General features: G+C 49.5%; 1 protein-coding gene and 1 pseudogene across 5 annotated transcripts, besides 1 other annotated feature; both read left to right on the top strand.

Moving 5' to 3' along the window:
- The first annotated feature begins 164 nt into the window (after positions 1 to 164).
- On the top strand, positions 165 to 16,169 carry Gprin2 (G protein regulated inducer of neurite outgrowth 2). 5 transcript variants are annotated; one of them, XM_006519212.2, is made up of 2 exons: positions 165 to 239; positions 6,040 to 16,169. In XM_006519212.2, exon 2 carries the CDS (start codon positions 6,046 to 6,048, stop codon positions 7,411 to 7,413), a length of 1,368 nt encoding a protein of 455 aa, XP_006519275.1. In that variant the 5' UTR covers positions 165 to 239; positions 6,040 to 6,045; the 3' UTR covers positions 7,414 to 16,169. The 5 variants fall into 5 exon arrangements, with proteins under 5 accessions (XP_006519275.1, NP_899032.2, XP_006519276.1 ...); NM_183209.2 differs by having other exon boundaries at positions 224 to 447; positions 6,040 to 7,416; XM_006519213.4 differs by lacking the exon at positions 165 to 239 and adding an exon at positions 464 to 832.
- Positions 5,807 to 7,736: an enhancer, noted in NCBI's record as "VISTA enhancer mm340". NCBI's record gives its function as "enhancer in: ear[5/7]" and the evidence as "EXISTENCE:transgenic organism evidence [ECO:0001131][PMID:17130149]".
- Positions 25,548 to 26,098, top strand: Gm18884 (predicted gene, 18884; annotated as a pseudogene).

The following is a 27,999-nucleotide window of genomic DNA, read 5'->3' as shown; positions in this document are numbered from 1 at the left end:
ATGGCGCCCTTTAGGGGTGGGAGATTGGAACACAGCGGCCGGCTCTGTCGGGAAGGTTGCACAAAATGGATGAGCCCAGTGAGAAAACAGCCTTGCTGGGGGGGGGGGGGGCGGGGGGGAAGGGTCAGGAAGGGGGGATGGGCAGTCTTGGGGGCGGAGCCTAAGGGAATGACATGGGCGGAGCCGAGGCAGGGGGCGGGGCCGGGACGCTGAGCCGTGAAGAGGCGGGGCGCGCCTAGGTGAGTGAGTCGCCCCCCTCAAACCCCCAGCACCCCTGCTCCGGGTACCGGTGACAGCTTCCCCTTCTGGCCCTTGGCAGCGCAGGCTCCGCGGCCGGCTGCACCACGGCGGGGCTAGACCCAGTGCGGCTCCATCTTGGCGACGGGCACCTGTGGCGGCCGCAGGAGCAGCGCTTCCGCCGGCCTTTGCGGCCCTGGAGGCGACAGGGTGAGAGGCTGGCTCAACACGAGCCGTGGTGGGTGCTGGGGTGGTGTGGGCGGCGCCCCCCTTCCTGAACCCCCGAACCCCTTCCTCACCGCTGTCTGCGCCGCATTCCTCCGCACGGTTGCCTCCCCCTTGCCCTCTCCGGTTCTCTTTTCCACGTTCCCTTTGCCCAGTCTCCGGGTTTTGTTTTTGTTTTTCCTCTGCCCCGGACCGGAGCCCATCGGCCTCCACCCCGCCTTCCTTTGCTTCTTCCCTCCCGGGTTCTCCTCTCTTCCATCCGCATCCCCCACCCTGTCCTCTGTTGCCAGCGCCCCGCCCTCTTCTGCTCAGGAGCATCCCTACCAGCGAGCTCACTGCCCCATATCCTTTGAGTCTTTGTCCTGGAAAGGTCTGTAGCCTAGATCCGAGACTTGGGTTGTGTACTTCTCCCTAAGACCACTGTGGGCTTTGCTCTGGAGATTCGGGGAAGGGAGCCCTGGCCAGGGAGGCTGCGTGGTGTGTGGTGCGTTCAGGCCTTTGACCGCAGCAGGGGCGGCCTGTGTTTGGCATGCGGAGTGCTGCTGTGAATGAACGTTCTTTCCTGCAGGTTCACACTGTAAACCCGCCTGTGCCATGGCCACAGTGAGGCGTGTGTCCATGCTGGGGCACTGTGCTGGGGAGTGCAGGTACAATCTTAGTGGCCTCCTGCAGTTGCAGTTGACCCTGAGACACATTCAGCCCACTGTTAGCACCTGAGTGAGCAAACCCTCACAGGTTTCAGGCCCTGGGACTCTTAGGCGTTCTGGGACTCTTAGGGGTTTCTCTATGGTGAGCAGGGTGGCGTCTTGGAGCTTGTTTTCTCATGCATACCCCTTTCCTGGCATTTCTCTGCCTTTAGGTTCTATGCCATCTCGATAAGGTTAGAGGCTACGAGGGACTGATTTTATTCTTGGAGCTGCCCCACCCACCTTAAGGGATGTCTCTTGCTGCGTTCTCCATTCGGCTTGTGTTCCTGTTAGGCCGTTTATTTGCACGCTGGCATGATCAAACCACTAGTTGTAGGTGGCCACACCCCTCTCTACAAGGGATTTGAGGTATCTGTAGGGGCTATCCCTACCTGGGCCTTTCAACTTCCTTATGTTAACTCTGTGAGCAGTCCTGATTCTCCTCTCACACCCTGCTCCCTCCTTTGTCGACTTGCTTGCCTTTTTGTGGCTTTCTGGACACAGAGGTTGTCATCTAAGCGCCTGCTGCTTGCATGAATGACTTAGTGTGGTCTGAGATAGGCCCTTTAGAAGCCTTCCCCAGTCCACCCCTAAGGTATAGGCTTCTCAGCTGGGGAGAGAATCAGAATTTCTAACCAAGTGGAGCCCACGGACTCAGGCTTGGGCTAGTCTGGAAGTTTCTGAAAAACTGGGGGGAGGGGGGTGTTTCTTCAAAATGGCATTGATAGTTGCTGCATGTGAGGGTGGTTGACTCTAGTTGTTGACAGTAGAACCCGAGGACAGTGACCACACGATGTCATCCACAGCTGTCACAGCGTTTGCATTAGACGCGGTGGGAGAAAGGACATTAAGGTATTACTCAACACTAGTGCTCTTGGATACCTCTGTGTGTCTGCCTTTTGTGTGGGGCTAAAACGCCTTCCCAGGAGAGAGTGTGTGGGTATGTGCATGTGAGTAGGAGTGTTTGATCCTTTGCAACTGAAGCTGCAGAGAGCTGAGAGCCGACCAATGTGAGTGTGTGTGCGTGAGCCGTATGTGTCCCTAACCACTGAGCTCTCTCTCTCTCTAGCCCCATCCCAGGATCTCTTTTGGGTAAAACTGGAACCTGCCCATGACTGCAACATGGCTTTCTAGGCATGTGTCATCCACACCACAGCCTTGTGTGTGCACATAGTCTACCAGATGAAGGGCTTCAAATGGGCCCTGGGAAACTTAAGGGTGATGATGGATGGGGTTGCCGGGAAACTGGTGACATCACAGGCTAGGATGAAGGGGACAAGACTTGGATGATGAAGCTTCCCTGTGGGGCGTCTTGGTGGCTTCCTAAAAGGTCATCTTTGCTTCTAGCACTTTCCCAGTGCTAGTTCCTACAACACTGTGGTCTCAAGTCACAGCCATGACGGAGGGGAATGATGACGTCATGCCATTAAGTTCAGCCCTTACAGCCACCCAGTGGGGTAGGGCTTACTTCAGATTTGTAGAATGGGTACAGTGAGGCTCACAGAAACCCAAGAGCAGTTGTGCAATGTGCAGCAGAAAGAAGAGCCAGTATTGGGAGCAGAGCCTCCCTTTCCTCCCCACCCTGGGGCTCCATCTCCTCAGCCTAGCCCACGTGTTGGTGACAAGGAGCTGGAACCCCCCACCCCACCCCCATATACCAGGGGTTATCTAGAACTGCTTCCCTTGGAGCCCTCCCTCCCCCGGGGCTGGTAAGTCCCTTCAGATGCATGGTGCTAAAAATTTGGGGGTACTTCTTCCAAATGACATTGGTCCTTGCTGCCTGTGAGCCAAAGGCTCAAACACACACACACACATTACAAGAGGTAATGTACATACACGTCACAGTGTGGTCTGAGCTGGCACTTTGCTCATCCTACTGGGCATGTCCTGAGGCCTAGATTACTGGGCTGGGGCAATATTGCAGCCTCTGACTAAGGGGATCTCTCTGACTGAACTGGTTTGGGAGTTTCCACAGAGCTGGGGTTTTCATTTCAGATTGTCACTGGTCGTTTGCTGTGTGCGGTGGCTGGTGAGGCTTTGAATCAGCCGTTTGCAGCCGTGGGCTCGTTGGTGTTTTAGGATTGCCCTAGGGCTGAGTGTTGTCACTTGCTGCTTGTACATCGGCGGAGTAGATAAGGTAACCAGATCAATGCATAGCTTCCCACCAGGGTCTCTGGTCACTGGTCACTCTGGGAGATGGCTAGCTCTGGGCACTGGGCAGTGTCTAGGGAGGCAGGGACAAAAATATCCTCCTGCTAATGGCTTCTCATTAGGTCTTGTTGTGGGTTCGGGTACCCTTAGACTTGTACCACCTATTTCCTCTGGGAGCCAGGGGACTGGCCTGTTCTTTATGTTCTTTCTGTTCCCTAGGAGGGTCTGTAGAGGGTCTCACCCTAGGGCTGTGTAGATTTTTTGATGGGGTTTCCTCAGGGTTCTTAGACACCACTGGGTGATTGTCTCCCTGCCAAGGTTAGCTTGGTGCCCACAGGACTTCCAGACTGAGATGTCTCCCTGTCCTCCTTTTTCCATGTGGCCTACGAATTGGGTGAGGTGGGTGGTTGGGGGTCTAAGCTTTGCTTCTGTTCATTTGTCCCATTGGCAAGCCATGAACATCATCGGGAGCTAGAGAGGTAGGGATGGGTCCTGGAACTCTGGGTGATTGCAGTAGTCAGGTCAGAGATCTGCTTGCTTCTCGAGGGTCCAAGGGCCTCATATACTCATGGGTCTGATTCTTGACGGAGCCGTTGGCTAACTCTGTGCCCTTGGTCAGACCACTAAGCTGCTGAGCTGTGACCTCATTTGTAGAATGGGGATGATGAATTACATCACCAGGTCACCGTGACAGTGGAATGAGACAGTGTTTGCAAAGGATATGGCCCAAGCCTGCAGCATCCAAAGCTCTTATTATCAGCATTGTGACTGCCATTAGTTTCAGGCTTTCACCTGATGGGTGGTGTTCAAGCTCTCCGAAGGGCAGCTAGAGTCCTTTCTTTGCCACTTGTCTGGTCTGACTCTGGATGTGAGGAACATCTGGGTAAGGACACTCCTTACCCAATTGGCTGTGTCCAGGGTGGCATGGCCCAATACAGTGACCATTAGCCATATGTGGCCAGTTATTTAAATTGTTCATCAGAAATTCAGTTTCTTGGTCACAGTATTCACCAGACAGATAATACTAGTACTAACACAGGTAATACTGACTAGTGCCCAGCACACTGGATAGGACAAGGTTCAGGATTTCCATCAAAGCAGGCAGTTGTGCTGGACCAGACTCTGTCATTAGTCTTTAAAACTCTCCCCACTTTCCTGACAGAGTCAGGAAGATACTTCTCATAACAGCAATGGAGTCCACCAGCCCTCACCACATTTTCCATTTTGGGTGGCCTTGTTCCTGGCCTGGGTGGTTTGGTTTCCTGTCAGTCTTTATCAGCCAAAGGTAGGTGGGGAGGATGAGGATTGCCTAAACCAAAACTGTTGTCTTCTGTATCTGCCTCTCCAGCCCATCCCGCCAGTCTGACAGGGAGTCCCTAGGTGATCTTCCCCACGATCCAGGGCTGGGCTGGGCTGGCCTGACCCTCTGGCCCTGCCCATGTCCCAGTCTGCCTGTCACTTTCTTGTGTCACCTGACCACTTGTTCCTTCTCGGCACCTCCTCCCTCTCTCCAGCCTTGGCTTCCACGAGAATTCTCCAGAAAGTTTTTCCTTACCATCCTTGTGAGTCCTTTGCCTTGGCAGGGCCTTTCCTTGCCCTGAGCTCTGGGCACTTGGCCCACTCTTCCATGGCCTTGTTCTTAAGTTCATTCTCTCTGTCAGCCATGCAGCAGCTGTCCTCTGAATGCCAGCTGCATGTCAGGGCAAAATGCTGACCTCACAAGAAGGGACAGGCTGTAGTCCCGACTCTGCTAATTTCAGGGAAAGGGGCTGAGGGTTGGCCAGACTGTTCTGTCCCAGCCCGGTGATGCTGAGCCCAGAATGGAGGCAGCCTGGGTGGGCCAACTGGGAAAGGTTCTCAGGAGGAGGTGGTGAGGTGGAAAGGGGGTGGTGGGTTTGGTGCTGGAGGAGGCATGCTGGGGAGAGAGAGTCGACATTTTGCAGAGGATATGTCTGATTTTTGCCATTGGGCTTCTCCCCAACCCCCCACTGCTGGATGGTCACCCCAGGCACAGCCAGAACTAAATGATTCCATATTTCCAGCCGCTGCGGCCAGCAGGGCCTCAGGAAATGGCTGTGGATGAACGAAGAAATGCCGAGTGAGGCTTGCCATTAAGGACTGATAGCAACGTCCTCCCTTGGCGTAGGGTGAGAGTCAGGAACCGTAAAAGACAATCTGAGACGTGTCACAGTTCACTAGGTCAGGCTGGAGAAGACCGGACAAGGGCATAAGAGAAACGGGGACACTTCTCAGCATACCCAGTATTCATTGCTTTCTTACCTTACAAACTTTCTCAGAGCCCCAAGTCTGTACCCAGGAGGCCCCACTCCCTGTTAAAGTGGATGCTGACAGTCCCAGGAATACTTGCTGTGCTGGCTGATAAAGTTGGCCATCTTTCTGTGTTGATTGACGGACAGCTGCTTTCCCTCCTGATGCCACATGCACCTGGCCTCTCCCCTAGGCTCCCCCCAGCACCCATACCTATCTCATAAGTACAGCAAACAGCTGGCATAATGGTGGTCTCCAGGGCCTATTTCTGGGGTAGTGATTATTAGATATTTTCAGGGTTATCTATGCATCACATGGGATATATAAATTTGAGGTGTCTGATATGTTTCTTGTTCCTGCCAACCTTAGGGCTCTGATCAGTCAGGCAGGCTGCGACCGAGGCTGGAAGAATGCAGCCACGGAAGTGTTAACCCTCGGCTTGGCTTCACTCACTTCTTTTTCTCTCTTGTAGGCAGCCATGAGTTCTAGCCACCCTGAACCAGGTGCCCGGGAACCACAGAGTCCCCGTCCACAGGCCCTGTCTCAGAGTTCTTCCAGCTTGCTGTGTGAAGGCCGGGAGCAGAAGCCAGAGCTTCGCAAGAGTGCCAGCAGCACTGTATGGCGGGCCCAGCAGGGTGAGGCCGGTTCTAGTCCCCGGATCCTGCAGGAGGAGGCGTGCCAGACTGAGATCCCAGAGCACGCGCAGACTGCAAGCACTGCATCACAGGCTGGGGCTGGAGGCCACTGGAGGAGCAGCACTGTTGGTAATGTGTCTACCATGGGCATCGGTGATCTGTGTCGCCTACGGGCCCCCAGCGTGGCAGCTGTGCAGAGGAGCCACTCAGACTTGGTACATAGTACCCAGACCCGGGGTCATGGCGGCGTTCAGAAGCCCAGTCTGAGCTGTTCTGCCCTTGGCAGCTCACCTGTCCACAGGGCTCAGTTGCAGCCTGGCAGTGTTGCTGGCCAAGGAGGCCAGACCCCTGCACCCCTGCAGAGTGACTCAGCTCCAGAGGATGGGACTTCTAAATCAGCCTGCACGTTGGGGGAGAGTCAGGTGTGGGTGCCAACCGTAGAACTAGAAGATGCAACTGGTCTCCTCCGAGGTCCCCAGGGTGAGCCCAAAGCGACTGGACAGCCACCTACCACTTCCTGCCACGCTCTGCCTCCGGCAGCTCTGCTTTGCACCCTGGGGGAGGCTGTAGCTGGTAGCTGCTGCCATGCCCTGCCTGCCAGAGGCATCCTGGCCTTTCCCAAGCTGGTGGCGTCAGTCAGTGAGTCTGGGTTGCAGGCCCAGTGTGGGATGAAATTCCACTGTAAGTTGTCTGGGGGGATTTCTGGGCACCCTCACTGTTGTGTCCACCCTTGGGGGCCTACAGGGCTAGCCACAGAGTCTGGCTCCAGGACCAAAGATGTGTGGACCATGACCTCAGCCACCGATTTGGCTCTGGGTGTGGCATCGGCTCAGGATGCCGGGGTTCAGGCAGCTCCCGCGGCAGCCTGCAAGGCTGTGGCTACCAGCCCATCCCTGGAAGCGCCTGAGACTCTGAACCTATTTCCAGAGGTAATGCTAGAGTCCGGCCTACGACAGGCATCGTCACCTGTGAGGGATGTACGATGGGATGCCGAGGGCATGACATGGGAGGTGTATGGAGCCTCTGTGGACCCTGAGGTGCTCGGCATTGCCATCCAGAAGCACCTGGAGATGCAGTTTGAGCAGCTGCAGCAGGCACCAGCCAGTGAGGACAGCCTGTCTGCGGAGGGCCGGAGGGGCCCTCTGCGGGCGGTCATGCAGTCACTGCGGAGACCCAGCTGCTGTGGCTGCTCTGGAGCGGCTCCAGAATGAGGAATTGTGACCCCGGAACTGGCCACGACTCTAGACTTGGTTCTAGGCCAGTGACAGGCACAGTGGAGACTCCATGCCACCGGGACTCACCTTTTAACTTGAATACCAGCCTTGCTCGGGCTTGTGGTTCCATGCAGCTGGGCTGTCTTTTAAGGGCTTGAATCCCAAGAGCCACTTCTCTATCCATTCTGGGCTCTGAAATGTGGACAGGGATTTTGCACTGCACAGAAGTGAAATCCCGATTTCTTTCCTGTGAAAGTACTTAACCTTTTGTTTTGTCTGTCCCACAGACCTTTGCTGTCACTCCCCTGGGACTCTTGGTGGTTTTATTTTTACTAGAATTGCTAGGAACTAATGACTTTTGACATTACACAGGAGGTCCCAGGTGGTGGGATTGCCCCAGTTTGTACTCGTCACCTGACCTTGTCGAGGTTCCTCCTCTTTACCCCACTTTCCGGATGTCACAGCAGATGTCTTGCAGAGATCTAGCTGATGAGCTCTGAGGTGTAGTTCAATATGGAATGAAAGGCTTAGAGCCTGGGCTAGACCAGCCCTGGTGTTAGCCTGCGACACACACCTGGGCCAGCTCAGTGTAGCTGGGGACAGGGAGAACTAACTGAGTCTGCGGCTCTGTGAGAAACATCCTCTGCCCATGAAGTGTGGGCACCTGACCATTACAGAAGGGCTGCTTGTATCCTTGGAGGGGGTTTCCAAAAGCCTGCCCTGCAGGTCACTGTGCCAGGCTCCCTGCCTCAGGAAGTAGAGAATAAGTGCCCACCTGTCCCCAAATGTATTACAGTGCTTGAAAGAGTGCCATTACTGCCCCACTCCATGGGATTTTATCTACCTGGTGCAGTTCTGGGAGGGAGCCTGGCTTTGGGGGTGGAGGTACTGGGTTTGGGGCTCCTACCAGGTAGGAAATGGCTAGAGCTGAGAGACTCTGAATGTCAGGGTTAGAAATGGCCTGTGTGTTAGGAATGCCCTAGCATGGCCTGGGCTGTGGGGACCAGTAGATTTGGGTGGGGAGAGGGACCCAGAGTCTTTCCGTCTGGTTTTATTACCCAAGGGCTTCTTAAGGCCCAGGAGGATGGAGCAGTCTGCTGAAGACCCCAGACTCCTGGCCTACGGCTCCTTCAGTCATCGTATTAGAGCTCCAGGGTTAGGTAGACTAAGGGCTTCAGGCCTGAGTTCCTGTAGGATTGAAGCTCTAATAGGCTGTGTAAGGGGAGCGCTTCCGGGACCACAGGGACTGAAAGGTGGCTTATCTGCCCTGTCAGCAAGGTCCTGCTGCTGCAGAGGAGGTAGGGAAACTGTAACAGAGGCCTTTGGCTTGGAGCAGAAATGGCATGTCAGTGGATCAAAGAAAGAAGGCAAGATAGGCTGGCTCCAGGCAAGAAGCCTCATAGTAGGGTAGTCTTACTGGTACTATGCCTTTCCCAGGCGTCAAGCACACTCCTTACAGACATGGCATGTCTGAATAGTTGTGTGACCCAAGGCAAGTGCCTGTGCTCTGGCCAGGGGTTGAACAAGGTCATTGACTGTCTTATAGATTTCTGATCTAGATCTCTGGCTGGACATTTGGGGATCCCGTTTGGAGGTGATGGATCTCACTGTATATGTTTGTCTTATTTTGAATAAAAATTAAATACAAGTTGAGAGATTAGAGCTTTGACAGGCCATGGCAGAAAGGGGGCATTGGGCATGGCTAGTCTTGCTTCCTTTGATCTGGTAAATTCTGTCCTCTGAGGCATGAACCCTAGAGTCCAAGGGCTCCGTGTCCTGGCAGGTTTTTCCCTCTGTCTTCTGGGACCACCCCCTTCTGTCTACTCGTTCTCCTTTCGAGCATCTTGGGTTTAGGACAGATGAAGCCTGGCTTCCTGAAGCTTAGCACCCCCGAGACTGCCTTTCTGTAGGCAACACACAGGAGTATATCCCTTGTGTATATTCTAGGCTGCCATCACCGTCTTAGGGAACTACTTCAAATGCAGGCTCTTTACCTACTGGCAGTCACAGTGCTGAAGAGGGAAGAGTCCTCTACCCCCTTAGATGTCACCTGGTTTTATCTCTGACCCCTGGACGTGTTAGATAATTGACAGTAGCTGAACTGGACCCTCCCCATGCTTTGGGCTTGGGGAGGGCCACCATAGCCTATGTGTCTAGAGCTGGGAATTGAATTCTGAATTCACATTGGTGTTCATAAAGTCTTGGGCTAGACACCAGCCCTGAAGACCTGCAACTTCTTCAGCTCTGAAATGGGATTGAAGCCATATTTTAGCTTTGGCTTGTGAGAATGAAGTTTCATAACCCACGTAAAACTTAGTGCTGGCCGTGTTGCCCAGTGTTTCATGGCCAGGGGGTGGGGGTGGGGGATGTGGCTGCCACCACAGTCCACATGGCATTCCCTTAAAGTTCCTTCTTCAGAGCCTCATCCAGGCCCAGTTTTGTGCCCTGAATAGGACACGTGCCTTCTGGCTGGGAACCTCTGAAACCATTGCTCCTAGAGCCAAGCAGAGGAGGAGATCCCCTCCCTACCAGTCCTCTGAGGTGAGGAGAATGAGGTAGGGAAGGACAGAAACCAATCAAGGATGTGACTTGGGGCCAGTCGAGGCTCTACAGCAGAGTTCGGGCTTTCCCGGGGTGGACAGCAGGCCCCAGGCTCTCATGCTCTTGAGTGTGCAGGCTTGGAAGCTCCAGGTCCTTGGGGGTAGGCTTCTGTAGTGAGCCCTAGGATCTGTCCCAAAGGGAGTGCTGTGTACCCACAGGCAGATGCATTTGTGCCTGCATCTGCCCATCACCTAGTCCATATGGCCTGTGGTCCACACACTGCCCAGGCCTTTTCCTCTGGATACTGTTTAGAAGCAATTCTGCCACACTAGTGATCTTGATTAAAGGTGAAGCTTGGCCTCTGTCCATGCTGAACTCCTTCTCGTTTGTCATTTGGCCTGGCCCAGTTTTGTCATCTGAAGCTATGGCTAGTCCTTCATGAGTTCTCATCCAACTTGTCAGGCAGGGCAGGGCCCCTGTGGAATCTGAAGTGGGACTCTGGATTATTCTAGTGTCATCATGAGCCCCCAGCTCCTCCCCCACAGTGCACACCACATCACTGGGGGGAGTCATTTGTGGCAAATTTGTTAAAATCAGCATCACCTAAACCAAGTCCCAGGACCCTCTTCTTCAGAATAGATGGAGGCTGGTATGGTCTAACAGGATTCACTCCACTGCCCAGTGTCCCTTCCCCATCTTAGCTGCTTCTGATTGACACACTGTTCTAGATGCTTGAGATCAGTAAGCTAAGCGGTACCCAAGGGGGCATCCCCCTCTCTGCGGAGAAGGGGAGGGGGCAATGGGAGAGGGATTTGTAAGGGTGGGACTGATAGGAGAGAGGGGACTGTGAGTGGGATGTAAAGTGAATTAAAAACAAAAAGATTTGCTTATTCTGTCTTCTCATCCTAGGGGGAACAGAGACCAGCTCTACCTTTGGCCTGGGCATAGCACCTGCTTAGCCTCGATCCCCTAAGGCTGCTGTTCTAGCACAGTCCCTAACCTGCTAGTTTCCTGGAAGGTGATCTTGAGGGTCAGAAAGGAACCTCTTTAATGTCTGTCCTTTAGAAAGGACCTCCTCAGAAACATCCTACACTTTACCCACTTGTTTTGGAGGGAATTCCTAGAAAGCCCTGGGGACCCTGCTGACCTGTAGGCTTGGGGGAGCATGGGGTTGGTGTGGGTGCTGTGGTCACACACAAAGAGCTAAGAGCGCCAGGGAAAGGTGAAGATGCTAAAAACCGAGGCCGATGGGCGTCAGACTCTTACTGCAAGAGCTGGGTACATGTCGTGTCACCTTTTCTGTCCTTGAGCGGTGACTCTGCAGAATTCGTGCTGAGTCATGGGCCACCCTCTCCTTTGCAGATAGCCAGAGTCAGTGCAGCAAGGAGGGAGGTCTGGGCCCTGTAACATGAGCTCTTCAAACATATCCTGCAGCCCATCTTTCCTGGGCTCCCTTTATTAAGAAGGGAGATGAATTGAGGAACTGAAGTTTGGGCTGTGGGGAGTGTTCAGTTTTAAGGTGCCCACAGACTTGCCCAGTCTGTCCTGGCTGGGGACTTTTCACTTCACAGCATCTTTCTGGAAAAAGACCTACAGTGCCTTTTTTTCCCCCATCATGTCTGTGCACCCAAGAGCAAACTGGCCTTCTACACTCTCCCATAGATGTTCTTTCTCCAGCATCTTTATGTTTTCTGTCTCAATTTCTCTTGTCCCTAGAATATGTTGTCTCGCCACTGTCCCAATATCCTTGTCCCTGGAGCCTCCTTCAGTTTATGTCAGGGGCCTGTCTGGCCTTGGTCCTATCACTCCAAACCGGAGGCTTTCTCTTCCCACGGCCTGGGGGTATTTCCCTTAGGCCATGGCTTAGTCTGGGTCTCCGAGTCCTTGATTTTTGAGTGCCTAGACCCTGTCCCACCTATTTTGTTTTTCTTTGGACACACACTAAAAGGCCAAGTTTGCAAAACAGCTTCTGGGCAGATCCTTAGACAGGTAGATCTCACTGGGGTCGCTCTGCTGGATTTCTGAAGAATCAGAAGTTGTCCGTGGTCCTGCTGGGTGGCCTCAAAGACTGAGGTCAGAAAGAAGGGCATCCCAGAGTCCTAGGTTTGGGGGGCACACTTTCTGGCTTATAATGCATCTTATCTTCTTTCATATGTTCAGAATCTTGCTTGGCTTGTCATTAGGTTTGGGTGTGGTTTGAGCCTCCTTGTAGGGTGAGTACAAGCACACCATCCTACCTTTGTGCCTTTCCTGTGCGGAACTGGGCTCCTATCCAGTTAGTCAGGACTAGAGACTGGGTCAGGAGATTTCTGATTTTGATACCAGCTGCCCACATCTGCCTCCTAGTTCTGAAGCAAGGAGCCTCTGTAGGGCTTGAAGTTTCCATATGTGTCTTCTCACTCCGTACCTCTTGTCCTGCCTCCTTGGCAGCCCTCCCCCACAGTGGCTGTGCAGTCCTGTCCCCTCTTTTCTTTGCTCAGTTTTAAACAAGGGTCTGGGAGGACAGTGGCCATGGATGACATTTTGTATGTAAGCGTCCTGGATGTGTTACTTTGGGAGAGTTTCTGGTTTTCTTACTGTAGAGTTGGCGATACTGGAGGAGGGGATAGGTCTCTTGTGTGAGTTTCCATTCCTAAACTCACAGTGCATGGGGAGGTGGACTCTCCTCTGGGCAGGGCAGGAATAGGAATGTGGTCGCAAGTCACTGGCCTAGGAATAGTGCTGAGCATTGCTGAGGCAGGCACAAGTCAGCAAGGACATCCTGCTTTATTGGAGATGTTTTACTGTTCATATTTCCATGAATTCTGGTTCTAAGATGTTACATTAAAACAGTGCTTGTCTTAATTACAAAGTCTTTTGGCATGCTTGCACAGTTGTTTCTTAGCCACTGCCTGATTACCAGGTCCAGGGTCTTGAGTCCCCTTAGTTCTCTCCTGCTCTGGAACTAGGACTTAAGAGTAGAGGTGGCCTTTTGGCTAAGATCAAGTGAAGGGTAGAGGTTGACTTTCCAGCCAAAGCTGCAGCTGCTCCAAACCACCAGAAGGGTGGCCAGACGCCCTCTACTGGGAAGGTGGGGCACAGCATTAGACCCACTTAGTGGGTGGAGCCTCTAGTGGGAGTAGGGAAGTATTCACCCTGGGGAGTGAAGCTCCCATGGCTGGTGGAAGGCCCATCTGGGTAGACAGTCATTTCACTGCGACATCCGTTTCGAACACTTACTCCCTTCCTGGGGGACTCCGGTCCAATCTGGAGCATGGGTAGAGGATCCAGAGACGACAAAGCTAGAGAAGGCAGAGCCAGTGCAGTAGCCCACGGCCTGCTGGGGGAGATCGGACAACACGCATTCTCCAGATGGACTGTGTGAGAGTCGGAATGGGAACCTTGCCCCTCCCACCTAGCCCATGTGGCTATGTAGGCCTTTGGCTCAACCTTCAACATTTCACGCCTCAAATGTGCTTGCCTATCTTACGGAAGAAAGTCTTCCCAGGCCTGAGGAAAAGGTGTGGATCGTCAGGACTGTCCCCATTCCAGGCATGTTTGACAGAAGAGACCAGAGAATACTGGTAGGCTAGACGTGAAGGTGAGCCCCCTTTGGTGGTGACTAGAAGAGACAGACCGGGTGGGCATGAAGCTCCTTGTGGGGAGGCAGCATCTCTACGTGGAGGACGAGGCTGGCTGGGGATCAGCGCATACTGGGAGCCTGGAGAGGGACTGGAGAGAACCTGTTTCTTACAGAGGGGTTTTAGAGGGAGGGGCTGAGGGTGTGCATGGGAACGAATGGGAAGTGAATGTGAGCTGGCACCCTGGCTTCTCTGCCTACATGAGGGGCAGGGTGACTGTCCAGACAAGCATTCCCCTTGTCACTCCAGGTCACACGGCATCTCAGGTGCTGTCTTAGGATCTCTTGACTTCGAGTAACTGAATCGTGAACTGAAAGCTACCTGGACGGTTAGAATGTTCCCTTCCCGCTAAAGAATTCAGGAGGTCTCTGGTTCCAGGGTTGATTCTATGGCTCAACAAGGAGATCAAAGAGTCAAGTTCTTTCCAGATATCTGCTCTGCCATCTTTAGGGGCTTAGTGAGGGCTGACCTCATGGTCACATGATAGCTGCTGCACTTCGAGGCATCATGAGTGTATCCAGAGCTGCCACAGGAAGATCTTCACATATGCATCTGAACGACTGAAAATTGGGTTCTTAGGCTGGTTCATAAAATAATTAAAAAAAAAATGGTACAAAGCCAGTTTTACTAGGCTTTTCGAGAAGGGGAAAATGGCAGGCAAACTATAAGTCTTGAGAGGTTGCCAGGTGGAGGGAGATGGAGAAGAGGAGGAGAGATGCTCACAGTGGTTGACTTAGGCCAGCATGTTGAGGGTCAGTAAGCAGTCACCTGGCAGAGTAACAGTGGATGCAGGAGGAACAGCTTCGGAGAAAGAGGGAGAAAGCCCAGAGTGTCTGGGAACTCACACCTAGGCCTTGTCTAGCATCTGAAAGCAAAAGAAATAGGAGAAAAAGAACAAGTTATGTTCTTATGATTAACTCAGAAATGTAAGCAGGTTCTACAGTTGCCGTGTAATAAACATTCGGCAGGCATCTGCACTGAGGGAGGGGCTTCTGGGAGAGACAAGTACATCATCTCATTAAAAGGATGACTTTAGTCTTCCCCTCCCCGTAGCATGTCTTCAGGTAAACCAAAGCTGGAAAGGGAAGTTAGCAGGGTGGGGGTGGGCCCTGGCCAGGTGATTGACAGGTCCAGTTGTGTTAACTCTTAAAAGGAGGAGATAATAGAATATAATGTTGATCTCGTGTCTTCTGGCCTGGCCAAACTAGTGGACTCTTTATGACATCTGTGGTTTTGACCTTTTCAGAGGGTCATCTCTTGGGGCTCATGTGATATTGATCCTTTTCAGACTGGCTTCTCTCACCTAGTGAGGTGGAGTTGAGCTTCCCCTGGGCTCAGCAGCTTGGAGACCACCTTGTGACAGCTCCTCCCTCTCACAAGTATTGATTGTCTCCCTACTGAGATGTTACCTGTGAGTAAAGGACTTCCTAGTGTCAGGCTCTCTCACCTGGGAACTGAGCTCACACACAGGGGTACCGGATGGCCACACTTCCTGCTCCTCACCGTGGCCCACAGCTTGTGCTGTGCATCGAGTCGGCTGTGGCTTGTGCTGTGACACCTTCCTGTCCTCAGAAGCAAACTCTCTTTTGCCATGTGGGCTCTGATTCCTTGTTTCAGAGTCCGGGCCATGCTGCCTGTCCCTTGTGTTGGGACTGAGCTCCTCTTGGAGCCTCCACCATGGCTGTTGCCTCTCTGTCTGTCTGTCTGTCCATGTCATCTATAACCTTTATCATAAACTCTGTACTCCCTAAAAGCTGTATCCCATTATATGGATGTGCCAGAGAGTATCAGTCCTGCCGAAGGCCGTCTTGTTTGCTGTGTGTTTGAACTGTAGAAATCAAACGTCTACAGACATCATCAAAGAGATGCAATAAAAGTCCAGCTTGGTTGGAGGAAATGCCAAACTCAAACCTCTCTCTCACAGCAGCTGCCCAGATTTGTATTCTCGCTAGCAGAGTACGAGAGGTTTACTCATCTTTTTATTCCTGGTTATTATACAGCTGGGAGCATTAACAAGTGAGTCTCAGTGTGTACAGAATTTTATGGGTATGTGTGAGACTGTCTGTAGAGTAACGTTTCAAAAAGATTTTTATCTGCAATGCTTGAAAATGTTCATTTCCACACCTGCATCGACTGCGTGCTACTAAGCTTTAATATTTTGGCAATTTGACAAGTGAAAAAAAAAAAAAGGATGACTCCTGAAGGCTTCTACTGTGAGAGAGTGAGGTGGTGCTCTGGCTGTCTGGGCGAGGTCTTTTCTCTGGTGACTCTCAAGCTGTGCAGTATTGGGTACGTGACTGACTGTCTCTGGGCTTTGGTCCCTCCACCTATAATGTGAAGATAGCCATGATTCTTGCCTTGTTAACTGGACTTGAGGACTCAAAGGTATGCATCATGTAAAATGCTAACATATCCTGTCTTTAAGTAAGTGGTGAGTTAATGAATATTATTGTGTAATATGTTTATGACAATTTGGGCTTCTTAGCGTATGATTGGGTGGTTCATAATAATTTCCCGTTTTCTCTGGATTCTTCTTTTGCATATTAACTGATTAGAGCTCTTTGTATTTTAATAAATTTCATATATACCTCATTTGTGTTGTTTATTTAAGTGCTTGATTTATCTCTGGCTCTGAACCAGAATGACATCTTTCTCTGGGACGCAGCACGTCAAAGCTCACACAGCCCTACTTCTCCCATCTAGGGCTTCCTTCTGAGGGCAGTCACACCAACCAAGCCAATGTAGTTTTCAGTAAGGGAGGGGACTGGCCAAGGCAGGGCAAGCAAACTGCCTAAGGGTAACAGGGAGTTGGGTCTGGTTCAGATCTTTTCCTTGATTTCTTAGGTTTGGCCTTTACTCTTAAATGAGGGGGAATTTAGAATTTACAGGTAGGAAGGAGAAGGTGCAAGGCACCAAGACAGACATACAGATAGACATACAGACAGACAGCTTCAACAAGTCTCCCTCCCAGAAGCCTGGGTCCCTTGTTCTGGAAAGTTTGGACTAAGTATGGAGGATTTGAATTCACGGCGAGTCTTTCTGCTTGGTTTCTGATTGAAGAACAGGTGTGTGTGTGTGTGTGTGTGTGTGTGTGTGCGGGCGCGCTTAGTATTTTGAGATAAGGTTTCACTGTGTAGCTCATAAGATTTCATCCTTAAGATCTTCCTGACTTCTGAGTGTTAAAACTAAAGCTATGAGGCCCAGGCCTGGCTCAGTGTGTGTATGACCTTAAGTTCCCCAGCATTAGAATGGAGAGCAAGACTTTGAGAGCTGGCCCTGAGCTTAGCGACGAGAACACTAGTCAGGTCTCAGTTGTTCACCTTTCTGTCTCACCAGCTTTGAGGACACAGTGCTACTCAACTTGTGGTGGGCTGTGCCCTGATCAACCTATCTACAGCCAAACCTGTCCTATGTAAGAAATGCATTTTATGTACACATCCTCCCCAGAGCCTGGCTAACAACAGCTTTCCTAGAGTATCCAGCCTTTTCCTGGACTTTGCAAATACTCTGCAGCTCCCAAGGGAGGGGGCCGATGAACAAACCTGTGGGTGTACCAGAGCTGGCTGGCAGTTTTTCTCCTGGGTCGCTCAGGATCAGCAGTGTCATGGATTCAGTGTTTGTGATCTGCCAACTACTGTTTGTTTGCTTGTTACTTTATTTGTTTATTTATATACAGATAGGGCTTTAATCTGAAGTCTAGGCTGGTCTAGAACTTATGCTTCAGTCTCCCAAGTACTAGTGTTACAGGCGTGAGCCACCGTACCTGGCTTCTCTCATCTTTATTCTTATTCTCTTTAATCCTCATAGTAACAGGAAGTGGCCTGTTAGTGTATTTCCTAAATACTGCAGGTCAAGTAATTTATAAAGAGCAAGGGTTATTCGATTTATGATGCTGAAGTCTGGGATGTTGGAGATCGGGTGGCCTTAGTGCTGGTGGGAACTTTGCAGTCTTGAGCACAGGGTAGCACCTAGGCATAGGCATAATGTCCTAGCTGAGTGTCCTTTCCTGCTTTTCTACAGCCACAGTCCTGTGGGGTCCAGGTCCCATCTTAACAGCTTCATTTAGCCTCCAGGTGAGCCCCTGTCATTTCCTCTGTTTATTGTGGAGATAAAGGACAGCAGGTCGTGATGTGCCTGAATAACAGGTAGGGCTTGCACCGGTTCCAGGACTGGCCCACCACCAGCAGGCTGTGTGTCACTGTAGCAAATGGCACAGAACCCATGGCTGACTAAGTAGGGCCTCTTCTTACAGGAGGACACTTAGCACAGCCTCAGGCCTATCCAAGGATGTCACACGATAGCTTTCCTTTCTGCTGTTCTCTGTACCCTGGCCATCCATCCTGTCCTCTCCTGATGGAAGGGGCCACTGCTGCACCCCTGTAACTCTCTGCTAGGTTAGCATTCTAAAATTATTTCTTCAATCACTCATTAAGTAACTACTGCCTGAGGTCTGCCAGGAACTCTGCCCTGTGCCAGCACACCGGGGAAACAGGCCCAAAGACCAAGTTGTGGTCTTCTGTACAGTATGGGAGCTGCCGAGCTCCTCTGGCTGAGTTTAGCCCAGTGCTGCTGGCACCTGCCACCTCCTGTAAGGCAGCTGGTGCAGTGGCTCAGGCAGAGGGATCTGAGAAGTCACCTGAGCAGAGAGAGTGGTGGGAGAGGGGGAGGCTTAGGGAAGAAGGAGATTGCTTCTGGGAGGTTTTGGAATGGTAGAGTGATCCAGAAGAGGTGTGAAAGAGTCCCAGGGTGCGTGAACTGTCAGGCAACAGATCTGGAGTTACCTGATTGGTGATGACAACCCTGGGCAGGTTTTAAAATGGAAAGGACAGGATGTTTAGGGCCAGGGCTCTTCTGCCTAGCTGAATTGTTGAACCTGAAAGCTTTAATCTCCCAATGAAAAGGGGGCCTGAGTATAGTGTCTTCTGTATCCCAGGACTATAGTCCACACTCCTAGCTTGACTTCTGATCCTCATCTCTAGACCTGGCTGGAAGCCTGGAAAGTCCATAGCTGGACAGAGGCCTTACGAGGAGGGAACAGAGCCTCCCTATCTGATGGTACCCTTTTGGGGGAGCCCAGGTCTAGGTATCCTATAACCACATGCCTTCCAGGCTTAGTGTTGAAAGGCTTGGTGTAGGCCTGGAGGAGCTTGCCTGAGCACCCCTCTGGGAGGATCCTTTTCATCTGAGGAATGAAAATTGGGCTTCAGCAGGCCTGGGTCGACCACAGTGTGGACAGTGATACATAACTGTTATCAAGCAAGAGGTGCAACCCAGAGCCCTTGCCATGGGCCTGAGTCCCTGGTTCGACATACTTATGGTACAACCTTTGTTTGTTCATTTTTTTTTTTTTTAGAAATTGCATTTACTTTTAGCTGTTACATGAAAATGAAAACATTATACATGTTGCCATGTGATATCGTGATGCATGCATATGCTTACATTATTTAAATCAGGCTACATATATTTAGCGACTTAAATATCCTTTCCTAAGCACAAAACTCACAAATCCCTTTCCTTTAACTGAGTAAAGAGTATGTTCTTTCTTGAGGGAATAATTGTAGAGGAATTTTCATCCAGCAATATGGCTGCTTTGGCAAGGGATCATATCCAAAGACCTTCTAGGTCAGTGTGAGCCAGCTGGAATGCAGACACACTTTAGATTACAGTATGACCAGGCTGGAATACAGACACATCCTTCACATCTTTAGTATACACCTTTAATCCCAAACAATGAAAGTCAGGTTAATTTGTAGAAGGAAGCAGCCGTGTTCAAAAGTGATGTCTTATTGAGTGGCAGACAAAGTGATGAATCAGAGAAAGATTTGATAGGATACACCCAACTCTCATGAGAACAGCACAGGAAAGAGAGGCTACTCAAGAAAATATTACAGGAATGAACAGCTGGCTTAAGAGAGCAGTAGTAATAGCAGCAGCAGCAGCAGGAGGGAGAGAGGGGAGGGGGAGGGGGAGATAGACAGAGAGACACAGAGAAAGCAGTTTTACAGAGATAGGTTGCAGGTGAAGAAAGAACAAACCAGAAAATGAGAAGGAGCCAGAAGATTAGAACAGATTGTTGGAGTGAGTTTGAGGCCAAGCAGAGCAATTCAGCGAGAAGCTGAGAGAAGACAGTTTGAATCAGTCAGCTTGGAGAGGAGTTTGAGCCAGGACAGCTGAGTTGAACCAGCCAGCCAGAGCTCAGAAAGAACTTAGAAAGGGTGAGGCTATTCAGCAGTAAGCCTTCTAGATGACAATTACATCTGGCAAATAAGTTACCTTTATAATAATTTAGAACTTTTCCTTCTTTACTCCATTGTGAACTTCTCAGAGATGGGGACATTGGCTCTTAGGTTTGTTCCCCAGCACACATTCTTGAGGATGGCCTCAAAGGAAGCACAGAGTTTTAAAACATCAAAATGCGGCCTACCTGAAGTAGCCTACCGGATCAAAGCTCCAGCGAGGGGGAAGCTGAACACTGAAAAGTAGCTCTGAGTACACTTTTGCTCTGCAGATTTGCAGGTCTCCACTCATATCAGGGAAGCCCCCTCATCTGGAAAAAAAAAAGCCATGGGGACCCAAAGCAACGCACATCAATATTTAAGATCTAAGAACCTGAAAATTCTTTCCAATTTGGAGCAGGAATTCAGAGTATACTCCTGGGGCCTGCATCCCCCTTCACCACACTTCTGGGTTCTGGTTCTGGTGCAGGAGGACCAAGAACTTTTAACCTGGAACTCCAGGTTCAGTCTGTCCCAGGGTTTTCTGTGGTCAGTCGAGTAAGTCCAACCCACCCACAGGCCCCCAAATTCCAGTGAATCAAGAACTTCAGGAATAGCCTGCGATTATTGAGGGGCAGGAAGTGGTAGGTACAATATCTCAGTTTCCTCTCTCCGGAATGGGACAATTCTGAGTAAAGCCTCATTTACAAATCATATAGGTCATTGCTAAGCAAAGGTACCTTCATTTTGGTTTGTTTTTCCTGTGTCACACGTGTATCATCTAGTAATGGACAACGAATCCAGATGTCATTACTAAACCTTCACCCTTGCACTGCCCAAGGTGACGGGGTCAGGGAGGGTAGCAGAGGCAGGCAGGAGCACTGCCTTCTCTATGTCCTCTGTGGTTTCCCTTCATGGTGGCACTGGTTTGCCTCTGGCTAGCCTTTTAAACTCAGGTATTCTTATACTGCCTCCAGATGGATTACCTAGTTAAGGCCCTCACAATCCAAACAACTCTTAACTACTTCTCTATTCAGGGGCAGAGGGGCACTTCTGGACATCATACCTCCACCCTGTTGTGTTTTTCACAGGTCCCTTCCACAGGCCAGCACAGCTATTTGTTCATGGCGCTTCACAAAGGCCTTTCCAGCAACCTTCCTTCCTTGAGCCAAGGGTGATTTTGTCTTCTGGAATGCTGTAGCAAGGTAAGGCTATGGATCCCTTGGCTCTGGGTCAGCTATGAGCACAGGGTTTGAAAACCCAGATCTCCTTAGCTGCAGCTGTGTAGCTGGGGATGCTGTCTGTGCTTGGCATCTTACTCAAATCATTGAAATAAATATATTTCACATATTTGCAAAATAATAGCAAGGAGACTTTATTTGAAGGGAAGCAGAAAGGAAGAAACACCCCGTCAAGAGTAACAGCAGACTGGTCTGGAGACACGGCTTAGTGGTTTAGAACATTTGCTGCTCTTCCAAACAACTGGAGTTCAGATTCCAGCACTCATGGGGCAGCTTGCAAAAGCCTGTAACTCAAGCTCCACGGCTTCCTCTGCCCTCCTCTGCCCTCTGCCTTCTCTATCTGCATATATGTGGCAGACACAAACAAAAAAAAAATCTTAAAAGGTCTTAACAGGTGACATCTAGGGGCAGTGGTGGCACACGCCTTTAATCCCAGCACTTGGGAGGCAGAGGCAGGTGGATTTCTGAGTTCGAGGCCAGCCTGGTCTACAGTGTGAGTTCCAGGACAGCCAAGGCTATACAGAGAAACCTTGTCTCAAACAATACAAAACAACAACAAAAAAGAATTCTTCTAATTTCTTGGGGCTGGTGAGATGGCTCAGTGGCTAAGAGCACTGACTGCTCTTCCAAAGGTCCTGAGTTCAAATTCCAGCAACCACATGGTGGCTCACAACCGCCTGTAATGATATCTGACATCCACTTCTGGTGTGTCTGAAGTCAGCTATAGTGTACTTATGTTTAATAATAAATAAATCCATTTTTAAAAAAGTGACATCCAGCCACATGAGTAGGAAAACACCCAAGAATCCTGACTGTTGTTTGGGACTTTGTTTTACTAGAGGTTTGTGTGTCTGTGTGTGTATACTAGTGTGTGTGTGTGCTAGTGTGTGTACGTGTGCCTGTATGTGTGTGTTCAAAGTGTGTTCTTTCCATTCCTATATCTACTGTCTACTGGCTATGGGCAGTCCATAGGAATCAGGTCCTGCTTGAGCAAGGCTAAAACCCTTTCATTGTAGTTGGTCTGTTTTTTAATCTAAGTGCTTCCTCTTCCGTCTTTCCCACAAAGAATGCCAGAGGGTTAAAGGAAGCTACTGGAACAATGAGCAAGAGCTGTGCTTTCTGTCTGGCTCAGCTGGCCATCACAGACTCCACACTTCTCTCTGCAGCTGAGAGTGGAAGACTAGAGCATCCGCCTACATGACAGGTGGAGGCACAGCTCTGACAGCAGTGCGTGGAAGGCGATGATGGTTTGTGTTTCCCAAACATCTACTCATAGAATCAACAGTTGGCCTTTTGTGAGGTGTTCACTTAGCATGTGTTTATATGTGCCTTCCATATGCCAGACACTCAGATGCTTTTGGCTGCTTGAGGATTCCACCCACAGGGAAGTCACAGCCAAGAGGAGATAAATTGTGTTGGGAAGAACATTCTAGGGTGTGATTAAAGCTCACTCCTGCCTACCTGTTGGGACAGTCCCCTCCAGGGTCTTCCTGACTTTCTTAAGTATTATTTGTCCAGCAAGGTGGCAAACACCTTTAATCCCAGCCTTGGGAGGCAGAGACAAGTGGAACTCTGTGAGTTCAAGGTCAGCCTGGTTTATGTAAGAGAGTACACAGTCAGCCAGGGCTACATATAGAGCAAGCACCTGTCTCAAAATGATGAAAACAACAAGGAAAATCTAGAGGAGGAGGAGGAGGAGGAGGAGGAGGAGGAGGAGGAGGAGGAGGAGGAGGAGGAAGTTTTTATACATATATTCTGAAGTTCAAACTAGGGCCCTCCTCAGTCTTTATCTGTGTGACTTTGCTTGCAGAGAAAATGCTCTGTGTAATGTCCACATGAGAGGAGTCAGAGACATAAAGTTATACACTGATGGGTCCCAGGCAGCTGGGAGAGAGAAGACTAAAACAGGAGCTAGGACGCCAAGTCCTCCTCTAGTCCTGTGACAGAGCAAGGCAGGACAAGACCCTGGTATGTTTTCCAGTGTTTACTGAAGGTGGACTGGGCTCTGCCCCTGCATTGACTCAGCCACACAGGTGAATCCTTTCCGTCTGCTTGCTTCCAAACCTTGTAGTATTACTGCACAGGTGCGAGTTAGCTGGCACTTGACTGCGCTTCCTATCCACCTGCCCAAAGAGGCTCTGTACACATACACTTTTCTGTGGAAATTAACCTCTGCCTTCTGGAGGCCCAGTGGTGGCTATGCCCCCTTGTTCCCACTGTGCTCCTGTATATGAATCCTGGGTGGTTTAGCACACTTGAGAGCCAACTGTTCACTCTCGGGCTGTTGATTTGAGATGGCGAGACTCTGAGGCGCCTTGTCATCTGAGTTCCCTGTGAGTGGCACTGGATTTGGGAGGAGAGACTCAGCTGTGGAAAGAGAGACTGAGGGCCACTGGGAGAAGGGATAAACATGGCACCTGGATGGGTGCATGAAGCTGAGACAAGAACACAGCTGGTGGCTTTCTGCCTCGGAGCACCTCTCTCTCTGGGATCCTGCTCCCATTCCTTCTCATGGCTCAATGAAAAGATGCTGGCCATGCCTCAAGAACTTTTCTCTGTCAGTGAGATGGAAGGACAATACAGCTGTGACATTGAAGGGCAGAGGAGCGCTCTGTTGCTGGAAGCATCTTGGGTAGCTTCAGCCTTTTGCCACTGGAGAGGTGACCTTCTGTTGGTTCCAAGGGCCCTTGCAGATGCCACAGCACCTCTGACAGCTTGCCATATCCCACCCCCCCAGTCCCCTGTTTCAGCTGTTCATGTCACACAGTGACTGTCCCCAGCAGTAGAACACCCAGCCTCTCTCAACCCATCTCAACCTCTCCTCTCTTCCCTCTGAATCCAACCAGCCCCTGACTTCCAGTACGCACTCCCTGCTTTACCTCATCTTTTATTACCCAAGTATGCTTATCTATGCTCTACAGTCTTGCCTGTTTTATAAGAAAACATGAACGTCTTCCAAAGGTCAAATAAATCATCATTGGGTGTTCCTTTTCCCCTTTAATTTATTTGTTAAAAAAGACTCAGGTCATTTTTAGTTTCCTGGAGTTTGGGCTTTGCCTATCACATTCTCAAGAGGTTCAACATGACCCCTGTCTGCTGTATTTCTGGTAAACTTTAGCAGGATCCAGAGGTTCATCTACACCACGGCACAGATCAGCATGAGTACTTGGTTCGAGTTTGCAGCTGAACATTATTCCATTATACATTGCATCTTGTTTATCTACTTGGTAAACCATAAGGAGGTGTTTCCAGCTTCTGGACATTATAACCAGCACCGCTGTGATGGTTTGAATATGCTTGGCCCCAGAAGTGGCACTATTAGGAGGTGTGGCCTTGTTAGAGTAGGTGTGTCACTGTGAGGATGGGCTTTGAGACCCTCTTCCTAGCTGCCTGAGAGATTCAGTTTTCTGTTTGCCTTCAGAACAAGATGTAGAACTCTCAGCTCCTCCAGCTCCATGTCTGCCTGGATGCTGCCATGTTTCCTGTCATGATGATAATGGACTGAACCTCAGAACCTGGAAGCCAGGCCTAATTAAATGTCCTTTATAAGAGTTGTCTTGGTAGTGGTGTCTCTTCACAGCAATAAAAACCCCAAGACAAATGCTATATAGACAGATGCGGACATATATTTGTTTGAAGTAATTGTTAATTCTTTTGGATGTAAATCCAGGATTGGAATTGTGGGGTCATGTGGTGATTTTATATTTGACTTTGTAAGGAATCACCAGCATGTTTTCCATAACTACCGTACTTTTTATGCTGCTATTCATAGTATGTGAAGGCTCTAGTGTTTCTACATGTTTCCCTACACTGTTAAGTCTCCATTGGTTGGCTATACTTGTCTTGGGGCATATGCCATGTGCCTCTCTGATTAGTCATGTTTCTTTAATCACCAATGACCTTGCCTATCTTTATATGTGTTTATTGGCATTTATAGATTTTTTTTTAATTTGGAGACTTGAATATAAAATTCCTTCATAGATACTTTAATTTGAGTGTTTGTGTTATTGAATTGTAAGAATTCTTTGTATTTTGGACATCAGGATGTTGGTTTGAAAATAGTTCCCCCATTATTAGGTAGTCTTTTTGCTTTATTGGTAATTCCTGCTTAATTGTTTGAATTCTGTGTTAGCACATAAGATCATGCCATCTTCATACAAAGTGCACTGGCCTCTCTTCTCATATGTTCCTATTGTCTATTGCCCTCCATTATTTTGAAAAAGATATGTACTTCACTGTCATCCTGAAAGTTTTCTGTGTGTGTACAAAAATTTATTATTTTTAGGAAGTCCACATTTTTGTTTACATTTTCTTTTGTGGTTTTCGTGTCCTATCTAAGCATCTGCTGCTAAACCCAAGGTCACAGAGATAGATATAGTTCCATGCTTCAGTCTATGAGTTTCATGATTTAGGTCTCATACTTATATTGTAGATGCATGTAAATTCATGTGTATCCTATGTGCCCCAGCACAAGAAATTCTCCACTGAATGCTTTTTGTAGCTTGGTGAAGACCATCTTGAGATGTTCTGATAAGAGAAAATACAGAGTAGAACTTTCTCCAGAGCAATTCTCTGTGGCATCAACAGAGGCAGAAACATTGGTCTAACTAACAGCTCACCCCATGAGAGTCACAGACTGGCATCATTCCTACCCTCTTATAACCTTGACTTCCCTTGTTGATGTTAATACACAAGTCATATGCCAGATGTTGGACCAGAGCTTTGTAGGATGTAGTTTTCCCTCTTTCATAGAAGACAGAAACGCCAGGGCCAGCCAGGTACATTGTAGACTTGTTTCCAGTCCATACAGACCCCAAAGAACTCACGACAGCATGGAGCAGGCATTCCTTGAACCAGGAGTAGAGCTGCAAATATTCTGGGGCAAGAAAACCAGAATACAGGTAGGAGGAATCCCAGCCTTATGGAGCTAGGCTTAGCAATTGGGATCCACAACGGCTCAGCGTTTATCGAGATGTCAGCAGCCACTGGGCCTCTCCTGCAGTGGTTGGAGGATAGACTGGGGAGGAAACAGCAGCATCGTCAGAAGCTGCAATAAGAAAGAAAGGGCTGTGGGAGAACATGCTTGCCTAGAGTAAAGCCGAAGAGACGGAAAGCCGGAGGCAGCTCCTAGCATGAAGCCTGGTAAAGCTGAATTCGTTTTGAAGTAGATAAAGACAGAGGTTCACATCCCCTAACTCCACGATGTATCACAAAGCTACAGTAATCAGGTGTGGTTCGGGCAGAAGGACAGACACGTAGATCAAGGAACAGAAAGCACAACCCAGAAATAGATCTGTAGCAATATGCCTGGCTGGTTTGGTTGAAGCATAAACGTAATTCAATGAACAGAGAACAATCTTTTCAGCGAGACACATGATTCCATTGAACCTCCGCAGGCCAACAAAAGGAGGGGAACTCAACCCAAATCCTACAAGTGTCTCAAAGGGTATCATGGATTTAAAGGTAAGATATAAAACCTTCAGCAAGAAAAGTCACATGAAAAAAATCTTTAGGAGATAGTACTTAAGACTATCTTGACCCTAAAGCATAATCCATAAGAAAAAAAAGATACCTTGGAACTTATTAAACTTTTTGTTTATTGTGTTAAAATATAAGAATAAGAAATTATTTGAAAACTATATAGTATCAGATCAAATCAGAAAACATAACATACCCCAAAATCAACAATAAAAAAAATCCAATTAGAAAAGAATAGACATGAATAGACTCCTAGTTTCACTCTGGTGCCGTGATAAAAATGCTCTGACCAAAAGCAACAGGAAGAAAGGGTTTAATTCATCTTTTACTTCCAGGTCCATCATTGAGGGAGGTCATGGCCAGAGCTCAGGCAGGAAACATCTCACTATTCCTTGCAGTATCACTCCAACCAGGAAACCCAACCAGGCACCATAGAGGATGCCAATGTGGGCTGGCTCCCTCCCAAGCTCATGCTTGAACAGCACAGGACATGTCTAGGAGTTATTCTCCTGGCAGTGGGCTGGGCCCTCCTTAGGGAACTGGGCTTCCATCTTGTTCGATCTTCCTGGGCTCTCAGTTGCCACTTTCTGATCTCGTGAATTCATGGCAAATTCATAAATAAGCAAGACATTAAGCACCCTTATGACACCCCCAAAGGGCCTTTACTTTCAAGGATCTGGTTGTCCCAGGGAGGGAAGAAAGTTGTAAGCATCCAAATGCAAATGCCACTTTAGGGGAATGCCTCCAAGAAGAGGCCACGGTGTCACAGGGATGCATAATGAGGAGCTGACTGGGTCTGAAGGGTTGGGAGGAGAGGATGCTCTCTAGTGAAGCACTGGCCAGGGTCTACCGCTCCACACACATGGATCCTGATGTGGTAGCAACATGAGACTCCCGGGCTCAGCCACTTTCCCAGAGCTCTTAGGTAAAATGAGCAAATTACAGATGGTCCTCAACTGACATGGTGACTAAAGATTATTTTTTATCTCGGCATGTTGCAAGAGCAATCGATGTGCATTTAGCAGAAATCACACTTCAAAAAATTAAGTAATTTATTTTTGCTGTGTCCCTTCGAACCCAGGGTGTTTGATAGGGTAGGCAAGTGCTCTACCACAGAGCTATGATCCCGTTCTAAATTTGGATCTTCTTGAGGCTAGTGAGATATGGTCCAATCTCCACTCACTGCAGGACAAGCAGCAAAGAGCTGCAGCTCCTAGCCATTCACAGTGTGCTGTGCTGCTAAGCTGGGATATTCTGTAGGTCAGGAAGAGTGAGTGCATTTTGTACTTAAGATAGTTTCAACCTGGGCTGGAGAGATGGCTCAGTGGTTAAGAGCACTGACTGCCTTTCCAGAGGTCCTAAGTTCAATTCCCAGCAACCACATGGTGGCTCACAACCATCTGTAATGGGGATCCGATGCCCTCTTCTGTTGTGTCTAAAGACAGTAACAGTGTACTCACATACATAAAATAAATAAATCTTAACAAA

The sequence above is a fragment of the Mus musculus genome, chromosome 14 (assembly GCF_000001635.26).
Source record: "Mus musculus strain C57BL/6J chromosome 14, GRCm38.p6 C57BL/6J".
Classification (NCBI taxonomy): Eukaryota; Metazoa; Chordata; class Mammalia; order Rodentia; family Muridae; genus Mus; species Mus musculus.
The sequence above is the reverse complement of the archived record's forward strand: the minus strand, read 5'-3'. Positions and strand labels throughout refer to the sequence as shown.

Bases quoted from the DNA above. Each gene is read 5' to 3' on its own strand.
- Gprin2 (XM_006519212.2), top strand. From the start codon at position 6,046: ATGAGTTCTAGCCACCCTGAACCAGGTGCCCGGGAACCACAGAGTCCC.